The sequence below is a fragment of the Pongo abelii genome, chromosome 6, assembly GCF_028885655.2.
Source record: "Pongo abelii isolate AG06213 chromosome 6, NHGRI_mPonAbe1-v2.0_pri, whole genome shotgun sequence".
Classification (NCBI taxonomy): Eukaryota; Metazoa; Chordata; class Mammalia; order Primates; family Hominidae; genus Pongo; species Pongo abelii.
The window spans coordinates 8,548,897-8,572,181 of NC_071991.2; the positions used below are offsets into that span (position 1 = coordinate 8,548,897).

The 23,285-nt window shown below is 51.7% G+C and overlaps 1 protein-coding gene across 2 annotated transcripts; it reads right to left on the reverse strand.

Moving 5' to 3' along the window:
- Positions 1-253: 253 nt before the first annotated feature.
- TMEM130 (transmembrane protein 130) lies at positions 254-22,979 on the reverse strand. Of its 2 annotated transcripts, none has more exon segments than NM_001133084.1 (8): positions 254-1,950; positions 2,325-2,437; positions 5,180-5,382; positions 9,010-9,094; positions 9,787-9,953; positions 13,889-14,048; positions 16,792-17,097; positions 22,715-22,979. In NM_001133084.1, coding segments are annotated over 8 exon segments (1,272 nt in total). In that variant the 5' UTR covers positions 22,800-22,979; the 3' UTR covers positions 254-1,797.
- Positions 22,980-23,285: the final 306 nt, after the last annotated feature.

Below are 23,285 nucleotides of genomic sequence, written 5' to 3' on the forward strand. Positions count from 1 at the left end.
TTTCCAACAGGACCCCAGGTGTGACCCATGTTCCCCCTCTGGCTCTAGAATCCCCCTGAGGTTTCAGACTGGGATGCACGTCCAAGTCGCCCGGGGACAGCTCTCCCCAGCTCCAGGGATCTGAACTGCCTCCCTGCAGTTGTCTTCACCACAGAGGACAAGTGGGATGTCCTGCTGCGTCACAGCACTGCCGTTGCTGTCTGCAATGCAAAAACATCCATGCACAAAAGAGAGACTCCGGCCACACAGTCTATGCTTGGCTATATTCAGAGCACACAAGCTTTATTTAGCAACAATGGCAGTATTTCATGAGAACGAGCTGCACAATAGCATAAATGCCATTTTCCGCACATAGCCTGGGAGCAGATGGTTACAGCGACAGAGCCCAGACCCCACAGTCCTCCCCTGCCCTTCCCGACAGGCTCTGGCTACTTCTGGCCTCATTATTGTCTCTCTCAGCCACAGCCCAGGTCGCTGGGCCAGATGGGAGGGTGCAGGCTGGTTCCACTGCTCAGGCTGTGTCATCCTGCTTCTTCCTTCTCAAGGCCACCTCGGGAGCAGCTGGCCGGCAAGAATGCCCCCCTCACACACGGTGAACCCAAGTCCCTACTGAATCAAACTCTTCTTTCGTTTTTTTTGAGATGGAGTCTCGCTCTTGTCACCCAGGCTGGAGTGCAGTGGTGCCATCTGGGCTCACTGCAAGCTCCGCCTCCCGGGTTTGCGCCATTCTCCTGCCTCAGCCTCCCGAGTAGCTGGGACTACAGGGGCCTGCCACCACGCCCGGCTAATTTTTTGTATTTTTTTTAGTAGAGACGGGGTTTCACTGTGTTAGCCAGGATGGTCTCGATCTCCTGACCTCGTGATCCACCCGCCTCGGCCTCCCAAAGTGCTGGGATTACAGGCGTGAGCCACCGCGCCCAGCCCTGATTCAACCTCTTCTACCGCTGTAATGCCTTTTCCTCAATGAAAGTTTCACACATGGGTTTCGATAAAATAAGGTGATATTTATAAAGCACTCTGCACTCACTCAGTATTAGTCCTGCCCCCTATCCAGCCCCCCGCCAGCAAGCAGGGACTAGGATGGCCTTATAAAGGGTGCAAGAACCACAGAGACAAAGCACAAAGGGAGGGCCCGGGCCCAGAACCTGTCAGGGCTGCTTGGAGGTCAAATTTCCTTTCAACTCTAGTGCAGGGCACATCCCAGCAACCGACTTAACCAGATACAGAGCTGATCATCTGAAATGCCCACGTGACACGTGTGTTTATATCTCTGTGTGTGTGTGTGTGTGGTGTGTGTGTACATGCACACTTCTCTCTGTGAGTGTGCCCATCTATGTGTACAACCTTTAGTTATGGATTTTTAACCCTCTGTGACCTTCTTTCTAGCTCTCTGGCACAGGCAGGGCTGTCTGGGGGAGGAAACTGAGAACCCCCAATGGACAGCAGATGTGCCAATATGAGAGGAATGGGCAGTGGGCAGCCAGGCCCACCTGGGAGTGAACACGGAACACCCCAAGCGTCAAAGTCCACACGAAGCCTCTTCAAAGGTAGGGGTCGAGGGCATGGTAACTGAGTGGGGCTTACATCAGTGGCTGGACTGTACAGATGGGTGAATGGCTGGGGGCGGGGTGACAGAGAGGCAGGGGCTTGTGGCAGTGGCTGAACTGTACAGATGGATGATCCAGGCCAACAGCCCCACGCAAATGAACCCCTCCTGGTCAGTGGTGCACACCACCCTGCCGGAAACTCCAAGTCAGCAGTCAGTTAACACTGAGACGGGGTGGGGAAGGGGAGTGCTCACACAGTGTAAGTTTTGACAGACTTATAGAGGGGCGGGAGCAGCCCATGGTTCTCACGAACAATTTCCAGGTACTCAGATGGAGTCTCCAGCAAGAAGGGCCCACAGCACATCTGGCAGCAGCACCTGACCCCAGAGGGTGGCTCCGGGTTCTTGTCAGACATGGGGGAAAAGTCAAAATCAGCCACCTATGATGAACAAAATCCCAGGGGTCAATCACCCACCCACCAGGAGCCCCATCAGGTGGCCTTATGAGCTCAGCTGCCTGGCAGCAGAGTGCACAGAAACACCTTTCTGGCACCACACAGATGCAAGAGATGGACATAGGAGATAAATCAGATGGGACACCAACTTAGCAATTTTTCCTGGTCTACAGATGCCTCTTGGGCACATCACCCCAAGTTCCAGAGCCTCACTGTAATATCAAGACCCCCTCCAGGCATCCTGGCCTGGCCCCCATACCTTCTCTAAACATCCTCTCTAGGCAAGGCCCAGTAGTCCAGCCCCCACCCCACTGAGTACCCACCTCCACCATGTCCTTTTGCTGAGTGGCATTCCGCAGGGTCATGTACATGATGAAGGCCAACATCACAGTGATAAGTGTAGCACATGGGAAAGCAAAGACAGCCGGCTGGATTCCTGGGAATGAAAGAAGTAACATTACAGGACTGGGTAGCTGGTGCTACAGTGCTGGTTCAGGAAGCAAGCACAACAAAGGAGGGAATGGTCAAGCCCCACCAGTGATTTTTTTACCCTCATGTACATGCATCCCAACTGGGCAACCCCAATAGGTAAATCCAGGACTTCACAAAAAATAAACTGGGGTCTGGGCGGGGGACTTTCAGCATACATCCACAAGTTACTTGGTAGCAACTTCCAAGAGGGGCAGCTAAATTCCTCACACCTTGAGTGAGGGCTGGACTCAACGACCAGCTCCTAGTGTACAGCAGATGAAAGGAGTGACAGTGGATGACTCCTGAGTCTAAGCCATAAAAGACACCACAGCTCCCTCTTTGCTCTCTTGGGTGACACTTTTGGGAAGGGCAGCCATGTTGTGAGGTCACCCAGTCAGCACTGTGTCCTTTGCTTCAGATTCCCACGCTCTGGCAACTCCAGGCTCACCCACTAAACCTGTTGCTATGAAGTGGTATGGTAGAAAGAGTCCAGTGTCTGAAGTTGAACAGTCCTGGGTTCAAATCCTAGCTCTGAACAGGCTACCTCATGCTAATGCTGACCTGCAAGACTGCTAAGGAGATGCAACAAGAAGAGGGGTGTTGATGTGTGTGGCATGTAGTAGGTGATCAGGAAGTGTGGGTTCCCTCTCCCTTTTCCTTCACCCTCTGCCATGAGGGTCTGTTTCCCAAGAAAAGTTGTCATTGATTACCTGTACTGCTGTCTTCTCTGCAGAATTCAGGGGGTTCCTGATTGGAACTTGGTCCCCAGAGGGTGCTGACAGATGCAGGGCTCAAGTGACCTGATGATGCCCACAAAGTAAGCCAGGGCCAAGACTGAGTGTAGCATCCTCTCAGGGGCCCAGAGTGGGACTGGGGAGACTGGAGGGGACAGTGACAGCTTCAGGTGCATCCATAGGACCAACCTTGAAGACAGGTGCAGCTGGCAGGGTTTGGCATGAGCTTGGGAGCACTGGGAAGAACTAACTCCTGCCCCGGGACCAGGAATCTGAAATCCTGGCTCAGGCTCAGGCTGACATCCAGTCTTGTTGCCTCCCTGTGCGTTAGTTTCCCCTTTTGTAGCATCAAAGGTAAGAGTAGGTTGGGCATCTGAAAGTCGGTGCCTTCAGGACCTGAGATCCTACTCTATGTAAGGAAGTACTTCTCTGGGGCTCCCAGAGTCCTCCATAAAAATGAAGTGTACAACCCAATGCTGTCATCAGCAAAGCCCGCAACCATAAGCCAGGGGCTGGGCCTACTGATGGTTTTGGAAGGGTATTTCAAGAAAGAAGGTTGGGCATCCTTTTCTTTTTTATTTTTTATTTATTTATTTTTCTGGAGACAGGGTCTCACTCTGTCGCTCAGGATGGAGTGCCTTGGTGCGATCTTGGCTCACTGCAGCCTCAACCTCCTGGGCTCAAGTGATCTACCACATCAGCTTCCTGAGTAGCATAGCAGAGACCTACAGGCACACGCCACTCTCTCTCTCTCTTAATCCCTCTCTCTCTTTCTCTCTCTCTCATATATATATATTTTTTGTTTGTTTGTTTGTTTTGTTTTTTGTTTTTTGTGTTTTTTTTTGAGACAAGAGCCTCTCTGTGGCCCAGGCTGGACTGCAGCTGCACAATCTCAGCTCACCGCAACCTCCACCTCCCAGGTTCAAGGGATTCTCGTGCCTCCGCCTCCTGCATAGCTGGGATTACAGACGCACACCACCACGCCCAGCTAATTTTTTGGTATTTTTAATAGAGACAGGGTTTCGCCATGTTGGCCAGGCTGGTCTCAAACTCCTGGCCTCAAGTGATCCACCCACCTTGGCCTCTCAAAGTGCTGCGATTACAGGCACAAGCCACTGCACCTGTCCTATTTTTATATTTTTTGTAGAGACAGAGTTTTGCCACGTTGCCCAGGCTGGTCTCAGACTCCTGGGTTCAATCAATCCACCTGCCTCAGTCTCCCAGAGTCCTGGGAGCCACCATGCCTAGCCCAGGCATCCTTATTAACGATATGCAATGCCTTCTCCCTGCAAGACTCACTACAACACTGTGAGTTGAGTAGAGTTACTGTTGGAGATGCTGGTTTTAGCGGTGGCAACTGCTGGGGCAGGGGTGATGGTGATGAGGGAGAGAACATTGCAATCATGGTGGCTCATTTGGTGCAAAAGTGTTTGCGCTGGGGACATGTGTGGTCTTGGAAATATGTGGGAGAAGACATTGGCATGGTTGCTTTTGGTCCACGAAGGTGGCACTGGGGCAGGTGGTGGCATGGGCTTATAGATGTGGGTAGGGTCAGGGGGTCATTGAGGTGACTTGGTGAGAATGCTGATAGAGTCGTTAGTGGTGGCAATGGTGGTCCTGGAAGAGTTGTCAGGAAAGCATATGGTAATGGTGGTGGCTGAGTTGGTTACAGTTGTTAGTGGTGCTGGTGTTGATGGTGGTGCTGGTAGAATCGATGGGTGCTGTATTGGGGTTGGCAGAGTTGTTTGCTGGTGGGATTGGAGAGTTTGGTAGTGGTGGTATTGGCAGTTGGCCAACGCTGATGTTGGCCATGACTGGAGCCAGTGGCATTATGGATGGCGCAGATGCTGGCGGGCTTCGTTGCTGAGGACCTTGGTAAGGCTGGCTGGTAGGAGCGTATTGGTGGTGGTGGCAGGGTGGACAGGCTTGTGCTGCCCATGTGTCACTGGAGCAGAAGGCAAGGTGTCACTTACTGGAGGGCCACACCTGGATCCTGTGGTACTGATGCGTCTTGCTGATGATATTCTCGGCCCGGATGCTGAAGCAGTAGTCCCCAGGGTCCCTGAAGGTGTGTGTCAGGTTGTACGCTGTGCTGGCTACAGACACAGGGTGGCACTCCCCTTCCTCCAGCGGGAGGCACTCAGGCTTGAGACGCCAGCACACGGTCAGAGGAGGGCTGCAGGGAAATGGGGGCGGTTTTTAAGAAAAGGCTCAGCAAAGCATGTCAGCACAGACCAAGTCCAAGACAGGCCAGGTGTGCAGGAACTTCAGTGTCCTTTCCAGGACAGGACATCGAGCTGTCCTGGATTCAGCATCATGCATTCCAGACCAGGGGACACTATGGTGCAGAAGAGATGGTCCCGGACCCCCAAGAGAATTCCAAGTGAATGAGGCCAACAGAGATACGCACAGACTGCTCACTGGAGGCAGGATGAGCGGTCCGATGGCACACATGGTGTACCATAGAAGCCCGGGGAATAATAAGCACATCCCCTTTTTTGTTTTTTGCATTTGATGAGACAGAGACTCACTCTATCACCCAGGCTGAAGTGCAGTGGCTCAATCATAGCTCACTGCAGCCTCCAACTCCTGAGCTCAAGCGATTTTCCTGCCTCAGCCTCCTGAGTAGCTGGGGCTACAGGCACCAGCCACCATGCCCAACTAATTTTTTAATTTAATTTAATTTAATTTTTTATTGATTATTTATTTAGAGATGGAGTCTCACTCTGTTGCCCAGGCTGGAATGCAATGGCGTGATCTTGGCTCACTGCAACCTTCACCTCCCGAGTTCAAGCCTCAGCCTTCCAAGTAACTGGGACTACAGGCACTCACAACCATGCCTGGCTAATTTTTGTATTTTTAGTAGAGACAGGGTTTCACCATGTGGGCCAGGCTGGTCTCAAACTTCTGACCTCAGGTGACCCGCCTGCCTCGGCTTTCCAAAGTGCTGGTATTACAGGCGTGAGCCACTGCGCCCGGCCAATTTTTTAATTTTTTTATAACGACGGGACTATATTGCCCAGGGTGGTCTCCAACTCCTAGCCTCAAGTATTCTCCTGCCTCAGCCTCCTGAAGTGCTGGGATTACAGACATGAGCCACTGCACCCAGCATGAGAGAGTTGTTTTTGTTTGTTTGTCTTGTTTTTGTTTTTGTGGGTTTTTTGTTTTTTTTTTGACAGAGTCTCACTCTGTCACCCAGGCTGGAGTGCAGTGGTGCGATCTCGGCTCACTGCAACCTTTGCCTCCTGGGTTCAAGTGATTCTTCCACCTCAGCCTCCCAAGTAGTTGGGATTGCAGGCATGCACCACCGCACCTGGCTAATTTTTGTATTTTTTGGTAGAGATGGGGTTTCACCATGTTGGCCAGGCTAATCTTTAACTCCTGACCTCAAGTGATCCACCCACCTCAGCCTCTGAAAGTGCTGGGATTGCAGACATGAGCTACCGTCCCTGACCATGAGAGCATTCTTAATGAGGTAGCCAGAGAAGGCTTCCTGGAGGAGGTGGCATTTGAGCAGATCTGAAAGGACAAATGAACCTTTGATGGGTGAGAAAGAATAAGGGCATTCCAAGTTATCCACATTCCACAAGCATAGGCTCAGAAGCTGGAAAATGCAGGTCCATCCAAGGAATGTGAAATAAGCATTCCAATTCCACACAACACTAGGTCCGCAGGAACAGCCACGCACTCATGCCACCTCAAAGATCAGGGCTGCTAAACCCACGGGGCTTCCCATTCTCCCCATGCTAAGCTCCTGCCTCCAAAGCCCCGTGAAAACTACCTCCAACCCCTAAATTATTCACAGCTCATCTTCCTCTTCCCCTGGGCTCCATTGCCCACTCTCTGTCTGGCCTAGCATCCCTCTCATGTGTCTCTGTGTGGGCACAAGAGTCCTTCAAGGGCGGGTTGGGCACGGTGGCTCATGCCTGTAATCCCAGCACTTTGGGAGGCCGAGGTGAGCGGATCACTTGAGGTCAGGAGTTTGAAACCAGCCTGGCCGACATGATGAAACCCTGTCTTTACAAAAAAATACAAAAATTAGCCCAGCGTGGTGGCACGCACCTGTAATCCCAGCTACTCAGGAGGCTGAGGCAGAAGAATCGCTTGAACCCGGGAGGCGGAGGTTGCAGTGAGCTGAGATTGCGCCACTGCACTCCAGCCTGGGCAACAAAGCGAGTCTCTGTCTGGAAAAAAAAAAAAAAAAAAAAAAGAGTCCTTTAAGGCCTGGGCCCTGACCACTGACGTCTGCTGCTCTATCCATCCCAGTGGCCCCAGGAAGGGGCACCCTCATGGACAGAATGCACTCGGCATCTGTGTCTCCTCACCTACTAAACACTCAGCCTGATGCTGTTCTTGCCATGAGCCTGGGCCAGGCTGCCTTGATTAGACTGACTGATGAGAATCCCCTGGAATGATCTGCTTCCGTGTCATGTGGGGTGCCCCACCCTGCACACAGAACCCTTGGAAATCTTGTCTACTCTGGTCTAGAAGCTTCCAGAATAGCATCTTGTCCAAAGCAGATGCTCAAGCAACTTTTGCCTGCTGGTGCAAGCTCCCCTGTGCAGACTGGAGAGCAGAACAGATTTGGTTTTATGTTTTTGTTTTTTTTTTCTGGACAGAGTCTTGCTCTGTTGCCCAGGCTGGAGTGCAATGGCGGGATCTTGGCTCACTGCAACCTCCATCTCCCAGGTTCAAGCAATTCCCCTGCCTCAGCCTCCCGAGTAGCTGGGATTACAGGCATGAGTCACAGCACCCGGCCTCAGAAAAGGCTTTTGAAGGCAGGCATTCCAAGGGGCTTAGAAGAATAAGAAACATCTGGACATGTGAAGGGAGAGAAGAGAACCCTGAAAGAACCGCATGGGCAAAGATCTGGGGGCTGGAAAATAGGCCACGTCATACACAGAGGGCTTCTCAATAGGAGGGATCCCTCCCAACCTCTGTCTCCATACCCATGGTGAATACAGCCCCAAAAGGCAAGTCCTCCCTCCCTGGGACCTCAAGAATTGAGCTGAGGGCTAGGTGTGGTGGCTCATGCCTGTAATCCCAGCACTTGGGGAGGCCAAGCTGGGAGGATCGCTTGACCTCAGGAGACTGAGACCAGCCTGGGCAACATAGTGAGACCCCATCTCTACAAAAATTAAAAATTGGCCAGGCATGGTGGTGCCCACCTTTAGTTCCAGCCACCCGGGAGGCTGAGGCGGGAGAATCATTTAAGCCTGGGAGGTCAAGGCTACATTGAGCTATAATGGTGCCACTGCACTCCAACCTGGGTGACAGGGCAAAACTCTGTCTCTAAAAAATACAAATAAAGGCCGGACGCAGTGGCTCATGCCTGTAATCTCAGCACTTCAGGAGGCCAAGGCAGGTGGATCACTTGAGGTCAGGAGTTGGAGACCAGCCTGGCCAATATGGTGAAACCCCATCTCTACTAAAAATACAAAAATTAGCCAGGCATCGTGGAGTACACCTGTAATCCCAGCTAGTCAGGAGGCTGAGGCAGGAGAATTGCTTAAACCAGGGAGGCAGAGGTTGCAGTGAGCCAAGATTGCGCCACTGCACTCCAGCCTGGGCGAAAGAGCGAGACTCCGTCTCAAATAAATAAATAAAATAAAATAAAATAAAATGAAGACTGGAGCTGAGCCCATGCTCTCGCCATGGCCCAGACTCAAGACAGAGTGGCACTGCCCTTCCACGAGGTCCCAGACCTGGGGCCCGTCACAGAGCAGAACAGACTTGGGGTCACTGTGAAAGGGGATGTGCAGAGCCCACAGGGCAGCCCCAGTGCACTCTGGAGCTCACTTACCTCCCTAGGAAGTTCAAGGTCACGGTCATCTTTTGGAAGGTCTGAATTAGGGTGGGCCCCAAGACTTGGATGCCTCGAAGGGTTTCTGTAAGGCAGAGAGAACCCCGTTAGACCTAGTGGCTACAGATTGCTGTCAAGGCTCCCAGGGCACAGGGTGGTGCGACCGCCACCCTGTCTTCCCCCCTGTCCCTCTCCTAAGAGCAGGTCACAGGTCTGTGCAGGGTTCCTCTGGGTCATGCCCTCTCCTATCAGTGGCAGGTGCTGAAGCCAGCTCAGAGGGAGGAATGTGGAAAAGGCAGGCAAACAGACGACCGTCCCGCCCATTGCCAAGTCATCGTCCGTGTCATACAGAAGCGCACCATCCCGTCAGCAAGAACCAAGACATCTTCTGCAGCTGCCCAAGGGCTCCCTCTCACCAAAGCCAGGCAGAGATGGAGACCATCCCACCCCAGGGTGTGCCTCGGTGGGAGGCCGATGGGGCCGGGGAACAAGGAATGGCATGGACTGGCCAATTCACGGCAGATACCTGGTCACCAGCTCAGGCTCTGGGAGCAGGCAGCCCGGGGCACAAGGGCCGCTCAGCCACTGCACAGCCACATGATCCCATCCGTGGCCTGCAGCGCCCTGTCTGAAGCAGGGGTAATGATAGACGCTCCTCAGAGGTCTGTGGGGCTCCAGAAGACATACTGTGAGTCCAGCCCAGAGCCACTGCGATCTGTGCATACGGTGACCCCACTCTGGAATGCTCAGACTGCATCAGCCTGCCTGGACACCCACCCTGCAGCTTCAGTGAGGCGGAGAAGTCCCCGGTCTTCTGCATCACAGCCTTCGTGGCATCCGGCTTCACCTCTTCCCACTCCGCCACCACTTTGAGCTTCACGGTGAAGGTCCCGATGATGGAATAGTTATAATAGACCACGGAGTCTTCAGTCACCATCTGGGTCCTGTTAGGAGACAGGGAGGAGAGAGGAGGAAGACAGCAGATGGTTGCTTCCCCTTCCTGTAACTCAGAAGTGATTCATGGGACTTGTCAGAGTCAGCGGAGGCTGTACAGCGATACTCCCAGCTACCAGTGAGCACACCTGTCATCACAGCCTAGAGCCAGCCAGGGCTCCACGTCAGCTGGCCCATTTCCCAGATGAGCAAACCAAGGCCAGAGAGGGCCTAAAATTCAGGAAAATTACAAATTCTCACATTAGCCAAAGTTCAAGGGCTCAACAGCCCCACACGGTGAAGACAGAATAATTTTTTGGCAAAAATTGTTTGTTTTTGTTGTTTTTGTTTTTTGAGACAGGGTCTCACTCTGTCACCCAGTGGCACAATCATGGCTCACTGCAGCCTTGAATTCCTGGGCTTGAGCAATCCACCCGTGTCAGCCTCCCAAGTAGCAGGGATCACAGGCGTGTACCACTGTGTCCGGCTAATATATGATTTTCTGTAGAGACAAGGTCTCACTATGTTGCCCAGGCTGGTCTTGAACTCCTATGCTCAAGTGATCTTCTGACCTCAGCCTCCCAAAGTGCTGGGATTACAGGCAAGAGCCACTGTGGCCAGCCAAGCCGAGGGTTCTGTTGGACAAAGCTGCCATCCAGATTTTTCAAGTAAATGGTCTTTTCTGCAAATTGTCTGCTTTCCAATATTTATACTGTACTTTTTATCTCTCTCTCTCTCTCTCTTTTTCTTTTTCTTTCCTTTTTAGAGATAAGGTTCTGCTCTGTTGCCCTGGCTGGAGTGCTGTGGTGCAATCATAGCTCACTGCAGTCTCTGAACTCTTAGGCTCAAGCAGTTCTCCCACCTCAGCCTCCCGAGTAGCTGGGACTACAGGCACGTGCCACCATCCGTGGCTAATTTTTGTATTCTTTGTAGAGACGAGGTCTCACTATGTTACCCACCCTAGTCTCGAATTCCTGGGCTCAAGCTTTCCCCCACCCTCTTGGCCTCTCAAAGCACTGGAATGACAGGTGTGAGCCACCATAGGCCTGCACTTATTTTCTTGATTTTCCTGAGTAAGTTAGAACTTTCAGGATAATATTGATGGACCCTGATAAGGAGCACCCTTGTCTTATTCCTGCATCTAGAGCCAGGTTCCCCCAGCATCTCAATGCAATGATTCCCCGAAGGCATTTGACCACAGGTCACTTTTGTCACCAAGAGTTAGAGAATCCACATTCCACATTTTGCCAGGCACGATGGCTCACCCCTGTAATACCAACACTTTGGGAAGCCAAGGTGGGAGAACTGCTTGAGCCCAGAAGTTCAAGACCAGCCTGGGCAACTTGGCAAAACCCTGTCTCTACAAAAAATACAAAAATTAGCCAGCTGTAATGTTACAGGCCTGTGGTCCCAGCTATTCAAGAGGCTGAGGTGGGAGGATCACTTGAGGCCAGGAGGCGGAGGTTGCAGTGAGCCGTGATCACGCTACTGCACTCCAGCCTGGGCAACAGAGCGAGACCCTGTCTCAAAAACAAAAACAAAAACACATCCTTTTTTTTTCGAGATGGAGTCTTGCTCTGTCACCCAGGCTGAAGTGCAGTGGCACAATCTCAGCTCACTGCAACCTCCTCCTCCCCGGTTCAAACGATTCTCCTGCCTCAGCCTCCCAAGTAGCTGGGCATACAGGTGCGTACCACCATGCCCAGCTAATTTTTTTAATTTTTATTTTTTGTATTTTTAGTAGAGATGGGGTTTTGCCATGTTGGCCAGGCTGGTCTCAAACTCCTGACCTCAAGTGATCCATCAACCTCAGCCTCCCAAAGTGCTGGGATTACAGAAGTGAGCTACTGTGCTCGGCCAAAAACAAAAACATATTCTAAGTTCTCCACTCAGTATAATGTTAGTTGTTAGTTCCAGCAACTTCTTTTTCTAGTTTATTGATATTACATTGAATGTTCATTTCTGTTCATACTAACACTTTTTTGGCATCTAAAGAGATGAACTGGCCAGGCACGCTGGCTCACACCTGTCATCCCAGTGCTTTGGGAGGCTGAGGAGGGAGGATGGCTTGAGGCCAGGAGCTCAAGACCAGCCTGGCCAACATAGCAAGACCCCATCTCTACAAAACATTTTAAAAAATAGTCAGGTGTGGTGGTACATGCCTGTGGTCCCAGCTACTCGAGAGGTCAAGGCAAGAGGATTCCTTGAATATGGGAGATTGAGGCTGCAGTGAGTCAGATTTGTGCCACTGCACTCTAGCCTGGGTGACAGAGCAAGAGCTTGTCTCTAAAAAAGGAGGGGGGGGGAGGAAAGTCAAGCACAGTGGCTCACACCTGTAATCCCAATGCTTTGAGAAGCTGAAATGGGAGGATCTCTTGAGCCCAGGAGGTCGAGACCAGCTTGGGCAACATAGTAAGACCCTGTCTCTACAAAAAAATTTTAAAATTAGCTGGGCGTAGTGGTGCATGCCTGTAATCCCAGCCACTCAGGAGGCAGAGCTGGGATGATTGCTTGAGGCTGGGGGGTCAAGGCGGCAGTGATCTATAATCACGCCACTGTACTCTAGCCTGAGTGTCTGACCACAGGTTGCTTTTGTCACCAAGAGTTAGGAAATCCACATTCTGAGTTTTGCTGGGCACAGTGGCTCACCCCTGTAATCCAACACTTTGGGAGGAGGAAGGAAGCAAGGGAGGGAGGGAGGGAAGGGGAGGGGCGGGGAGGAAGGAAGGAAGAGAGGGAGGGAGAGAGGGAGGGAGGGGAGAGGAGAGGAAAGGGAGAGGAAGGGAGGAAGGAAGGAAGGAAGGAAAAAGAAAAAGGAAAGGAAAGAAAGGAAAGGAAGAAAAAGAAAGGAAGGAAGAAAGAAAGGAAGGGAGGGAGGGAGGGAAGGAAGGGAGGGAGGGAGGGAGGGAGGGAGGAAGGGAGTAGGGCCAAGCACGGTGGCTCCCACTTGTAACCCCAGCACTTAGGGAGGCAGAGGCAGGAGGATCACTTGAGCCCAGGAGTTCAAGACCAGCCTTGGCAACATAGCAAGACCCTGTTCTCCTCCACCAAAAAGGGGAAAAAAGACAAAAAGTTAAAAAGGAGGAATAAAGAGAAATGAAGCCAGAGTACCTGGGTTCTACCTCGTGTCTACCAAGGGTTGGCTGGGTACCCTTCGAGGTCAAATGGGAAAAAAAATCCCATGTACCTTTACCTTCCTTAAATGGCTGTTTTGGGCACCAATGGCCTCCTCTATTAGGTGAAGACACCACAAAGGCAGGGCTAGTGACTGATTCACCAGTGTTCTCCAGGACCCCCAGGCGTGGCAGAGAGGAGGTGCTTGAAGGATGTTTGAAGGGAGACAGAGTGAGCAGGGAAAGGAGAGGAGCTTCAGGTGGGTGCAGTGGCTCACACCTGTAATCCCAGCACTTTGGGAGGCCGAGGTGGGAGGATCACTTGAGGTCAGGAGTTCAAGACCAGCCTGGCCAACACGGTGAAACCCAGTCTCTATTAAAAAATATAAATAAATAAATTAATTAATTTAATTTAATACAAAAATTAGCCAGGCATGGTGGCTCACACCTGTAATCCCAGCACTTTGGGAGGCCAAGACAGGCACATCACTTGAGGCCAGGAGTTTGAGACTAGCCTGGCCAACATGGTGAAACCCCATCTCTACTAAAAAAAAAAAAAATACAAAAATTAGCCAGGCGTGGTGGTGCAAGCCTGTAGTTCCAGCTACTGGGGAGGCTGAGGCAGGAGAATCACTTGAACCCAGGAGGCAGAGGTTGCAGTGAGCCAAGATGGCGCTACTGCACTCCAGCCTGGATGACAGAGCAAGACTGCATCTCAAAAAAAAAAAAAAATAAAAAATTAAAGGTGAAGAGATTCAGAGCACCCTGCACAGTGCACGGTACAGTGGGGTACAGGTGACAGCTGTAGGGCCTGCAGAGGGGTAAGGACCTACCCGTCGCCGAAGTCCCAGCTGTAGAGAAACAAGGCGGTCTTGAGGAAGTCGCTCGGGTCGTGCAGGAGGAAGGAGACTTTCAGAACAGTCTTAGTGAGATAGGAGCTGGGCCAGGGCAGGGAAGTGTTCTGGGTGACAACAAGGTCCCCCACGAGGAACTCTGGGAGAGAGAGAGAGAGAGACACACACAGGAGGGTGAGTCTTGGAGATTCAGGGATCAGGGAACCAGGTAGAGACTTCACGGGCAGCTGTCAAAGCCACCGCTTCCCTGTCCGGACCTTCTGGCTGTCAGAGCTAGGCAGGGAAAGGGGACCGCCCCACCCCCCAAAGACCCCCAAACACAGAGGCATCCGCAACCTCCCCCTGCTTCATGAACACTGCTGAACACTGGAGGACTATGTCACATTCACTGTTTTCTCTCCTGTCCCCTCTCACCAGGACCCTGAACTTTCTGGCACAAAAGACGCCCAAGGTCAGAAGGAAATGCATGGCCGGGTGCAGTGGCTCACGCCTGTAATCCCAGCACTTTGGGAGGCCAAGGTGGGTGGATCACAAGGTCAGGAATTCAAGACCAGCGTGGCCAAGATGGTGAAACCCCGTCTCTACTAAAAATACAAAAATTAGCCAGGTGTGGTGGCACACACCTGTAGTCACAGCTATTCGGGAGGCTGAGGGAGGAGAATCGCTTGAACCTGGGAGGCGGAGGTTGCAGTGAGCCAAGATCGCACCACTGCATTCCAGCCTGGGTGACAGAGCAAGACTCTGTCTTAAAAAAAAAAAAAAAAAAAAAAAAAAAAAAGAAGGAAATGCATAAGCTTTGAAAGGAACTTTTGAGAAATATTTCAGAATGTCAGGTGACCCTAGAGAAATTAGCAGTTCCAATGGCCAGGCATGGTGGCTGACACCTATAATCCCAACACTTTGGGAGGCCAAGGCGGGCAGATCACGAGGTCAGGAGATCAAGACCAACCTGACTAACACGGGGAAACCCTGTCTCTATTAAAAATACAAAAACAAAATTAGCCAGGCATGGTGGCGGGCGCCTGTAGTCCCAGCTACTTGGGAGGCCGAGGTGGGAGAATGGCGTGAACCCGGGAGGCAGAGCTTGCAGTGAGCCGAGATCGCGCCACTGCACTCCAGCCTGGGCGACAGAGCAAGACTCCGTCTCAAAAAAAAAAAAAAAAAAAACCAAAAAGCAAAATTAGCAGTTCCACTGATCACAGCTTCGCACGCTGGGACCACTGTCCTGTGTCTACTTCTCTAAAAAGAAAAAAAAAACTGGTGGGGCACGGTGGCTCACACCTGTAATCCCAGCACTTTGGGAGCCTAAGAGGCAGATCACTTGAGGCCAGGAGTTTGAGACCAGCCTGGCCAACATGGCGAAACCCTGTCTCTACTAAAAATACAAAAATTAGCCGGGTGTGGTGGCCAGCACCTGTAGTCCCAGCTACTTGGGAGGCCGAGGCACGAGAATCGCTTGAACCAGGAGGTGGAGGTTGCAGTGAGCCAAGATCACACCACCACTCCAGCCTGGGCAACAGAAGGAGATTCTGACTCAAAAATAATAATAATAAATTAATTAAAATTAGTAAAAGTGGAAAGAAAAAGGCATGCTCAATAGAGCTCATTTGGAAAATGTTAAACATAAAATAAGAAGAAAAGAAGCTATCATTCAACTCAACAACTGTTGCCATTTTGAAGTATGACAAAGTATTTGCTTGTGTGTTTAATATACACATACATTAAATATAGATTATTGGGTTAGTTAGACAATTCTGTGCTTTGCTTTTTTAATATGCAATTTTACATGCATGTGTATTTACCCATGGCCTCACAAACTCATTGTAAGGGTCACTGTTAATAGTGGTATAAATGATTTCATTATATTTAGCCAGTCTCCTCACGGTTGCTCACTTAGCTTGTTTATCTCTTCTTTTGCTACTATAAACACTATTGCAATGAACATCTTAATGCATAAGGCATGACCCAAATGCAGGTTTATTTCCTGAAGATAAATTCATTATTAGACTGGAAAGTCTAAAGGGGCAAAGGGGCATCTTCTCTTGGAATGAGAGAGAGAAAGAGAGAGAGACAAAGAGACATAGAGACAGAGATAAAGAGACAGACAGAGACAAAGAGACAGAGACAAAGAGAACAGAAAGAGCAAGACAGAAAGGGAAAACAGAGAAGGGACAGAGAGACAAAGACAGAGACAGAGACAGAGATAGAGAGAACAGAGAGAAGGACAGAGAGAGACAGACAGAAAAGAAAGGGGAGAAAGAGGGGAGAAAGAACCAGTGAATGATTGGCCCCAAGACTATAATAATTTCTTTTTTTTTTTTTTTTTTGAGATGTAGTCTCACCCTGTCCCCCAGGCTGGAGTGCAGCGGCACGTTCTCGGCTCACTGCAACCTCTGCCTGCCAGGTTCAAGCGATTCTCCTGCTTCAGCCTCTTATACAGCTGGGATTATAGGTGCCCACCATCATGCCCCCACTAATTTTTGTATTTTTAGTGGAGATGGGGTTTTGTCATGCTGGCCAGATGGCTCTCAAACTCCTGATCTTAGGCGATCCACCTGCCTCGGCCTCCTGAAGTGCTGGGATTACAGGCGTGAGCCACCATGCCCAGCTGAGACTACAATAATTTCTAACCAACAGTACCTATTGACCAGCCGCTCTCCACAGGTTTGTATTAATGTATACCCCCAGCAGCAATAGGTGTCCATTTTAGCACAATACCTGCTGGGGGGAATCACTGCCATTTTCAGATCCTTTTTAACTCAACTGACCCGGGGAAGGAATTTACCAGCCTAATCTGCATTGATCTGATTCCTAGCAAAGCTGGATGTTTTTCTCTGCATCAAGGGTTTGAAGGCAAACTAGCAAACGGGAGCGACCCTCACCTGTGATGGGGAGGACCACGAAGCCCCTGGCCACAGGCTGGCACATCCAGCAGTCAGAGGCAGTGACCCAGACGGAGACCGGGAATTCCCCGGGCACGTGGCCGACCACACGGATGGTGGAGCTGAGACCCTTCTCCGTCTTGCCAGTGAGCACCAGCGGGGTGTGGATCCAGTGGAAGCGGTAGAGGTGGGCGTCGGCGGGCAGGGCCAGGCTACCGTTGTCTTTGGCCACCAGGCTGGCCGAGATGGTCACCTCCGCTCCCGTGGTGGCAGGGCTATCAGTGGTGAGATTGAGTTCATACAGGCCTAGGAGCCCAGAAACAAAGACTGTGTTTCAGAATGGTATGTGGCAAGGAGCCCCACAGCCACCTCTGGGCTGGCATCAACTATTCTATTTCCCAGGTGGAGAAACTGAGGCTCAGGCAGCTCAAGTGACTTGCCCAAGGGTCACTCAGCCAATTCAACATCAAACTGAGGTTCAAACCTGGGTCCCACTGACTCCAAATCACAGTCTTTTCAGTGTTATTTCCCTTTCCTTCCTTCCTTCCTTCCCTCCCTCCCTCTCTCCTTCCTCCCTCCCTCCTTCCTCCCTCCCTCCTTCCTTCATCCCTCCCTGCCTCTCTTCTTTCTTTTCTTCCTTCCTGTTTTTTCTTTCCTTTCCTTCCTTTTTTTCTTTTCTTTCTCTCTCCTTCCTTCCTTCCTCTCTGTCCCTCCTCTTTCTTCTTTCTTTCTTTTTCTTTTTTTCTCCCTTCCTTCCTTCCTTTTCTTTCTTCTTTCTCTCTTTCTTCCTCTCTCTCTCTCTCCCTTTCTTTCTCTGGATCTCACTCTGTCACCCAGACTGGAGTACAATCATCACAGTTCACTGCAGCCTCCACCTTCTAGGATCAAGAGATCCTCCTGCCTCAGCCTCCCGAATAACTGAAACTATAGGCACACACCACAACACCCAGCTAATTTTTTATTTTTTGTAGAGATGGGGGTCTATGTTGCCCAGGCTGCCTAAATTATATTTTCTTTTCATGCCAGCCGGGCAGGGCCTTGGTTAGTGGCTACTCTTCTGGACAGGCCACACAGAGAACATTTCTACCGTTCCCCAGAATTCTTTTGGTTTTGTTTTGAGATGAGGTCTCCCTCTGTCATCCAGGCTGGGGTGCAGTGGCATGAACATAGCTCACTGCAGCCTCAAACTCCTGGGCTCAAGTGATCCTCCCACCTCAGCCTCCCGAGTAGCTGTGACTTGTAGGTCCAAGTCACCACGCTTGGCTGATTTTTTAATTTTTTTTTTTTTTTTTTTTTTTTTGTAGAGACAGGATCTCACTATGTTGCCCAGCCTGGTCTTGAACTCCTGGCTTCAACCACTCCTCCTGCCTTAGCCTCCCAAAGTGCTGGGATTACAGGCATGAGCCAGCATCCTCAACCATTGTCCAAAGATCTACTGGACAGTGCTGGTCTCATGCCTCTGGATTCCTCCGCTCCTCACTCCTCTCTCTCTGTCAGGGTTAAAGGATCCAGCTGTCGGCCAGGCATCATGGCTCATGCCTGTAATCCCAGCACTTTGGGAGGCCGAGGTAAGCAGATTACTTGAAGTCAGAAGTTTGAGACCAGCCTGGCCAACATGGTGAAACCCCGTCTCCACTAAAAATACAAAAAATTAGCTGAGTGTGGTGGTGCACGACTGTAATCCCATCTACTCAGGAGCGAAACTCCACCTCAAATAAATAAATAAATAAATAAATAAAGTAAAATCACATCTCCCCAAGGCCAGCACCAACATGGTGGAAAACCCCTCTAGATGAGGCAACATTTTAAAGCAAAAATGCTGCCCATCCCGTGTTCCCTGGGGGCTGGGGATTGTAGCACAATGACTGACCCTGATACATCCCCGAGTCCCTGCCTCATCCTCCCCTCCCTTAGCAGGTACATGGTCCCCAGACATCTGACGGATGCGTGGGCCACCCTCGTGTGGTTTCCAGGGCAGGGCCAGCCCAGGGAGTAGAAGCAGGAATCGAGGGGATAAGGGAAGCCCCTTCTAGTGCCCAGGCAACTCTGAGATTACTTTTTTCAGCTGCATCTCATTCACTTCAAAGCAACATCACCTGTCCCTGAGGGGGGGACTCCAGCTCCGACATTTCCTCAAGCCCACCTCACACATTCGCTGCTTTGGCCCACATCACACATTTCTTTTTTTTTCAGGGCCATTTCTTTTTTTTTTTTTTTTCTTTTATTATTATTATTATTATTATTATAATACTTTAGGTTTTATGGTACATGTGCCCAATGTGCAGGTAAGTTACATATGTATACATGTGCCATGCTGGTGCGCTGCACCCACCAACTCGTCATCTAGCATTAGGTATATCTCCCAATGCTATCCCTCCCCCATCCCCCCAACCCACAACAGTCCCCGAAGTGTGATGTTCCCCTTCCCGTGTCCATGTGTTCTCATTGTTCAATTCCCACCTATGAGTGAGAATATGCGGTGTTTGGTTTTTTGTTCTTGCGATAGTTTACTGAGAATGATGATTTCCAATTTCATCCATGTCCCTACAAAGGACATGAACTCATCATTTTTTATGGCTGCATAGTATTCCATGGTGTATATGTGCCACATTTTCTTAATCCAGTCTATCATTGTTGGACATTTGGGTTGGTTCCAAGTCTTTGCTATTGTGAATAATGCGGCAATAAACATATGTGTGCATGTGTCTTTATAGCAGCATGATTTATAGTCCTTCGGGTATATACCCAGTAATGGGATGGCTGGGTCGAATGGAATTTCTAGTTCTAGATCCCTGAGGAATCGCCACACTGACTTCCACAAGGGTTGAACTAGTTTACAGTCCCACCAACAGTGTAAAAGTGTTCCTATTTCTCCACATCCTCTCCAGCACCTGTTGTTTCCTGACTTTTTAATGATTGTCAGGGCCATTTCTTAAATTATAAAGGCATTTGAGGCCGGGCCCAGTCAGCTCACACCTGTAATCACAGCACTTTGAGGCCAGAGGGTCACTTGAGCCCAGGAGTTTGAGATCAGCCTGAGCAACACAGCGACACCCATTCTCTACAAAAAAATAATTTTAAAAATTAGCCAGGCATGGTAGCGTGCACCTGTTGCCCCAGCTACTTGGAAGGCTGAGACAGGAAGATCTCTTGAGCCCAGGAGTTTGAAGTTGCAGTGAGCTATGATGGTGCCCCTGCCCTTCAGCCTGGGCAACAAAGTGAGAGACCCTTTCTACAAAAATAAATAAATAAAAATCAAGTCATTTGAATTAAGATGACGAGAGCTGGCCACTTCCGAGGGAATGCTGGCATTGAAAAGGGGACCTGCAGTGTCTTAACCCCAAAGAGGAAATTCCAGAAGCTGTGATGGGAGCTTTTCCACGCAAATAGAGTGGGTATATGATATTGAGGGACCTGAAGCCCGCATGGGTCACTGCTGCTGCCTGAGGCCACCCAACCAGTCTGTACCACCGTGGTTGGGCTTTGCTCTCCCTCCCCACTTTGGCTGGGATGCAGCATTTGGCCAGGCTGTGGACAGAGAGGTGCGTGGATGAGAGACCACCTCCTCCCTTATCCCCCTAACTCCTGGCACCCCTCTCCTCCCCATCCCCTCCCTGCCACCCCAGCTGAGAAGCGTGGGCCTGAGCGAGGCTGGCAGGTGGCAGGGACATTCGGCTGCATGCTAATGGCCAAACAGCATCTGCAGTGAGACAGGCGCATGTTATCACGCAGATCGGTTGCCAGGGGAATGGATCAGGAGGGCAGCCGGCTGGGACTGGGAGGGGGGATGGGGGGGCGGGGAGGGGCTGTGTCTGCGGCAGACGTTGCCGCAGACACTGGCCCAGCTCATGGGAGCCCGCCGACCCCCCCACCACCTGGCTCCAAGGACACTTTTTCTCCGTCTGTTTTTTCAAAATCAGGTGTGTCACAGCCCCTGGGTGATACTGCCCCTGTTCCTCAGGGGTCTCAGGGAAGGCCAGGACATCCAAGGTGGAAATGGACCAGGAAGCCTTTGCCAAATGTGGCTGAAGGAACCAATCACAGGGCCTGGTGCTCTACCCATCAAATTCATCTTTCCAGGCTGGCGTGGTGGCTCACGCCTGTAATCCCAGCACTTTGGGAGGCTGAGGCAGGTGGATCACCTGAGGCCAGAGGTTTGAGACCAGCCTGGCCAACATGGCGAAGCCCCATCTCTACTAAAAATACAAAAATTAGCCAGGTGTGGTGGCAGGCGCCTGTAATCCCAGCTACTTGGGAGGCTGAGGCAGGAGAATTGCTTGAACCCAGAAGGTGGAGGTTGCAGTGAGCCAAGATTGTGCCACTGCACTCCAGCCTGGGTGACAGAGAAAGACTGCATCTCAAACAAACAAACAAAAAAATTCATCTTTCCATGTTTGGGAGTCCATGTGACATGGACTTGGGGTATGGAGCAGCCAAGGCAGAAGTTTAGGGGACTCCACGGGCCCCCCAAGTCACCCAGAGCTGAAGGGGCAAAAGCAAAAAGAGATGGGGCAATCACCCCAAAGCTTGGCCCATGGAAGAAACACCTACCTTTTCCAGCAACACAGCATGTGCGGCCCTGAACATTCTAGAAAATGGCTACACCAGTCCTTTCACACAGAATATGCAGACTACCCAAGACACTTCCAAAGAGTACCTCTAAAGTCTGGATAACACAACCCGGAATTAATTAATAGTCCAGTACATGGACTTCTGACTTACAAATTCCTAATTCACGGACTCCAGAAAGGGGAAGGGTAGAAAAGTCTCCCCCACGGGTGAGGGAGAAGATATGTTTCCCAACTCTGCTCTCAGTCACTGTGATTTTGACCACATCACGGGTGCAATTGGCTAGAATGGGAACCACACATGATTTCCAAATAATTAATTCACTTTTGTTATTTTCTTTTTTTCTTTTTCTTTCGCAATTTAGGACACATTGAAAATCTCTGACACAAATAAACCTGATGGACAAAAGACCCCTTTTCTGTATTTCCAGGAGGAAATAGGTAATCTTGTCCAAATGCAATTCCCATAAAATTCGTCTAATTCATCCCTGAGGTGCAGGTTTTCTTTGACCTCATGGTTTTTCTTTCACAAATTTTCATTAGATCCCTTGCTCTCTCTCTCTCTCTACCGCTCTTTTATGAAGGGGGAGGGGGGTGAAAAGTGTTGGATAGTATTCAACCTTCTTAGCTGCCCACGTCCCACCTGTCCCTCGAATAGTCTTCAATCTGGGTCCTTTTATGGTTCCCAAAACGTGGCAGAGAGGTGGGTGCTGACCTTCCAGCGGTGGGGAGGCGGGGGCAGTAGACACACGACCCTGCTCCCTCCACTCCCCCACCCACACACACACCCCAGGAACCTGTCAGCTCCGGGTCCATTTTGGAAATCACCACCAGAGAGGAAATGGCAGCTTGGCCTCCTGGGCTCTAAAATCGCGTCTCCCCAAAGCTAGCACCAACAGGGTGGGAAGCCCTTCTAGATGAGGCGACATTTTAAGGTAAAAACGTTGCCCTTCTCGTGCTCCCTGGGGGACTGGGGAATTGTGGCGCGATGACGGACCCTGGCGCATCCCCGCCTCCCTGCCTCGTCCTCCCCTCCCTTAGCGGGTGCATGGTCCCCAGGCATCGACCGATGCGCCGGCCACCCCCGCGCGGTTTCCAGGGCAGGGCCAGCCTGTGGGGTGGAAGCAGGAATCCAGGGGGTGCGTGGAGCCCCCTCCAGTGCCCAGGCGACTTTGGGGAACAAGGGTGAAAGGAGAGGGAAAAGGGCGCTGCAGTGGCCTCAGCCGAGGAGATGCGCGCAGCGCGCACGGTGCCACCTCCGCAATCCCCGCTCCCGGGCCCACCCGCCAGTGGAGACGGTTCCAGGCCCCGGGCGGGCTGCGGCTGCAGGGAGGCCGGGTTGCCCAGCGCCTTACCTGCGGCCACCCCTGCCGGGGCCCAGGGCAGGAGGCAGGAGAGCCAGAGGATGCGGCCGAGGCGCGACCACACTGCCTGGGCCATGGCGGGGCCAGGAGCGGGAGAAGCGTGGGGCGGACGCGGAGGGAATGCAGCTGGAGCTCGAGAACGGCGGCGGTCGCTCCTCGGGACGCGCAGCGCGAGAGTTGCGGGGAGATGAGGGCGCCGTGCTCGCTCGTCCTCGCCGGGGGACGCTCTGTCGCTGCGCGCCGCCGCCGCCCACAGCCCGCTGCGCGACCCCGGCCCACGTCAGCCGCGCCGCGCGCCCTCCTTCTCCTCTCGCCGCCCCTTGCTCCCGCGTCCCTCTCCACGGCCGCGTCCTCCCTCCCCGCGTCTCTTCCCACGGCCGCGCCCCCTGCCCTCCTGGAGTCCACGATTGCCCCTCCCAGCTTGCCTCCCCTCTAGGGGTTCCAGAGCTCCCTTCCTGCGCCCTGGCTCCTCCCCGCATCCCTCCCCACCCCAAATCCACCCTCGGCCGCATCCTTCCCCTCCACTACCCGAAACCACGCCCCCCGCACCCGCATTTTTCCC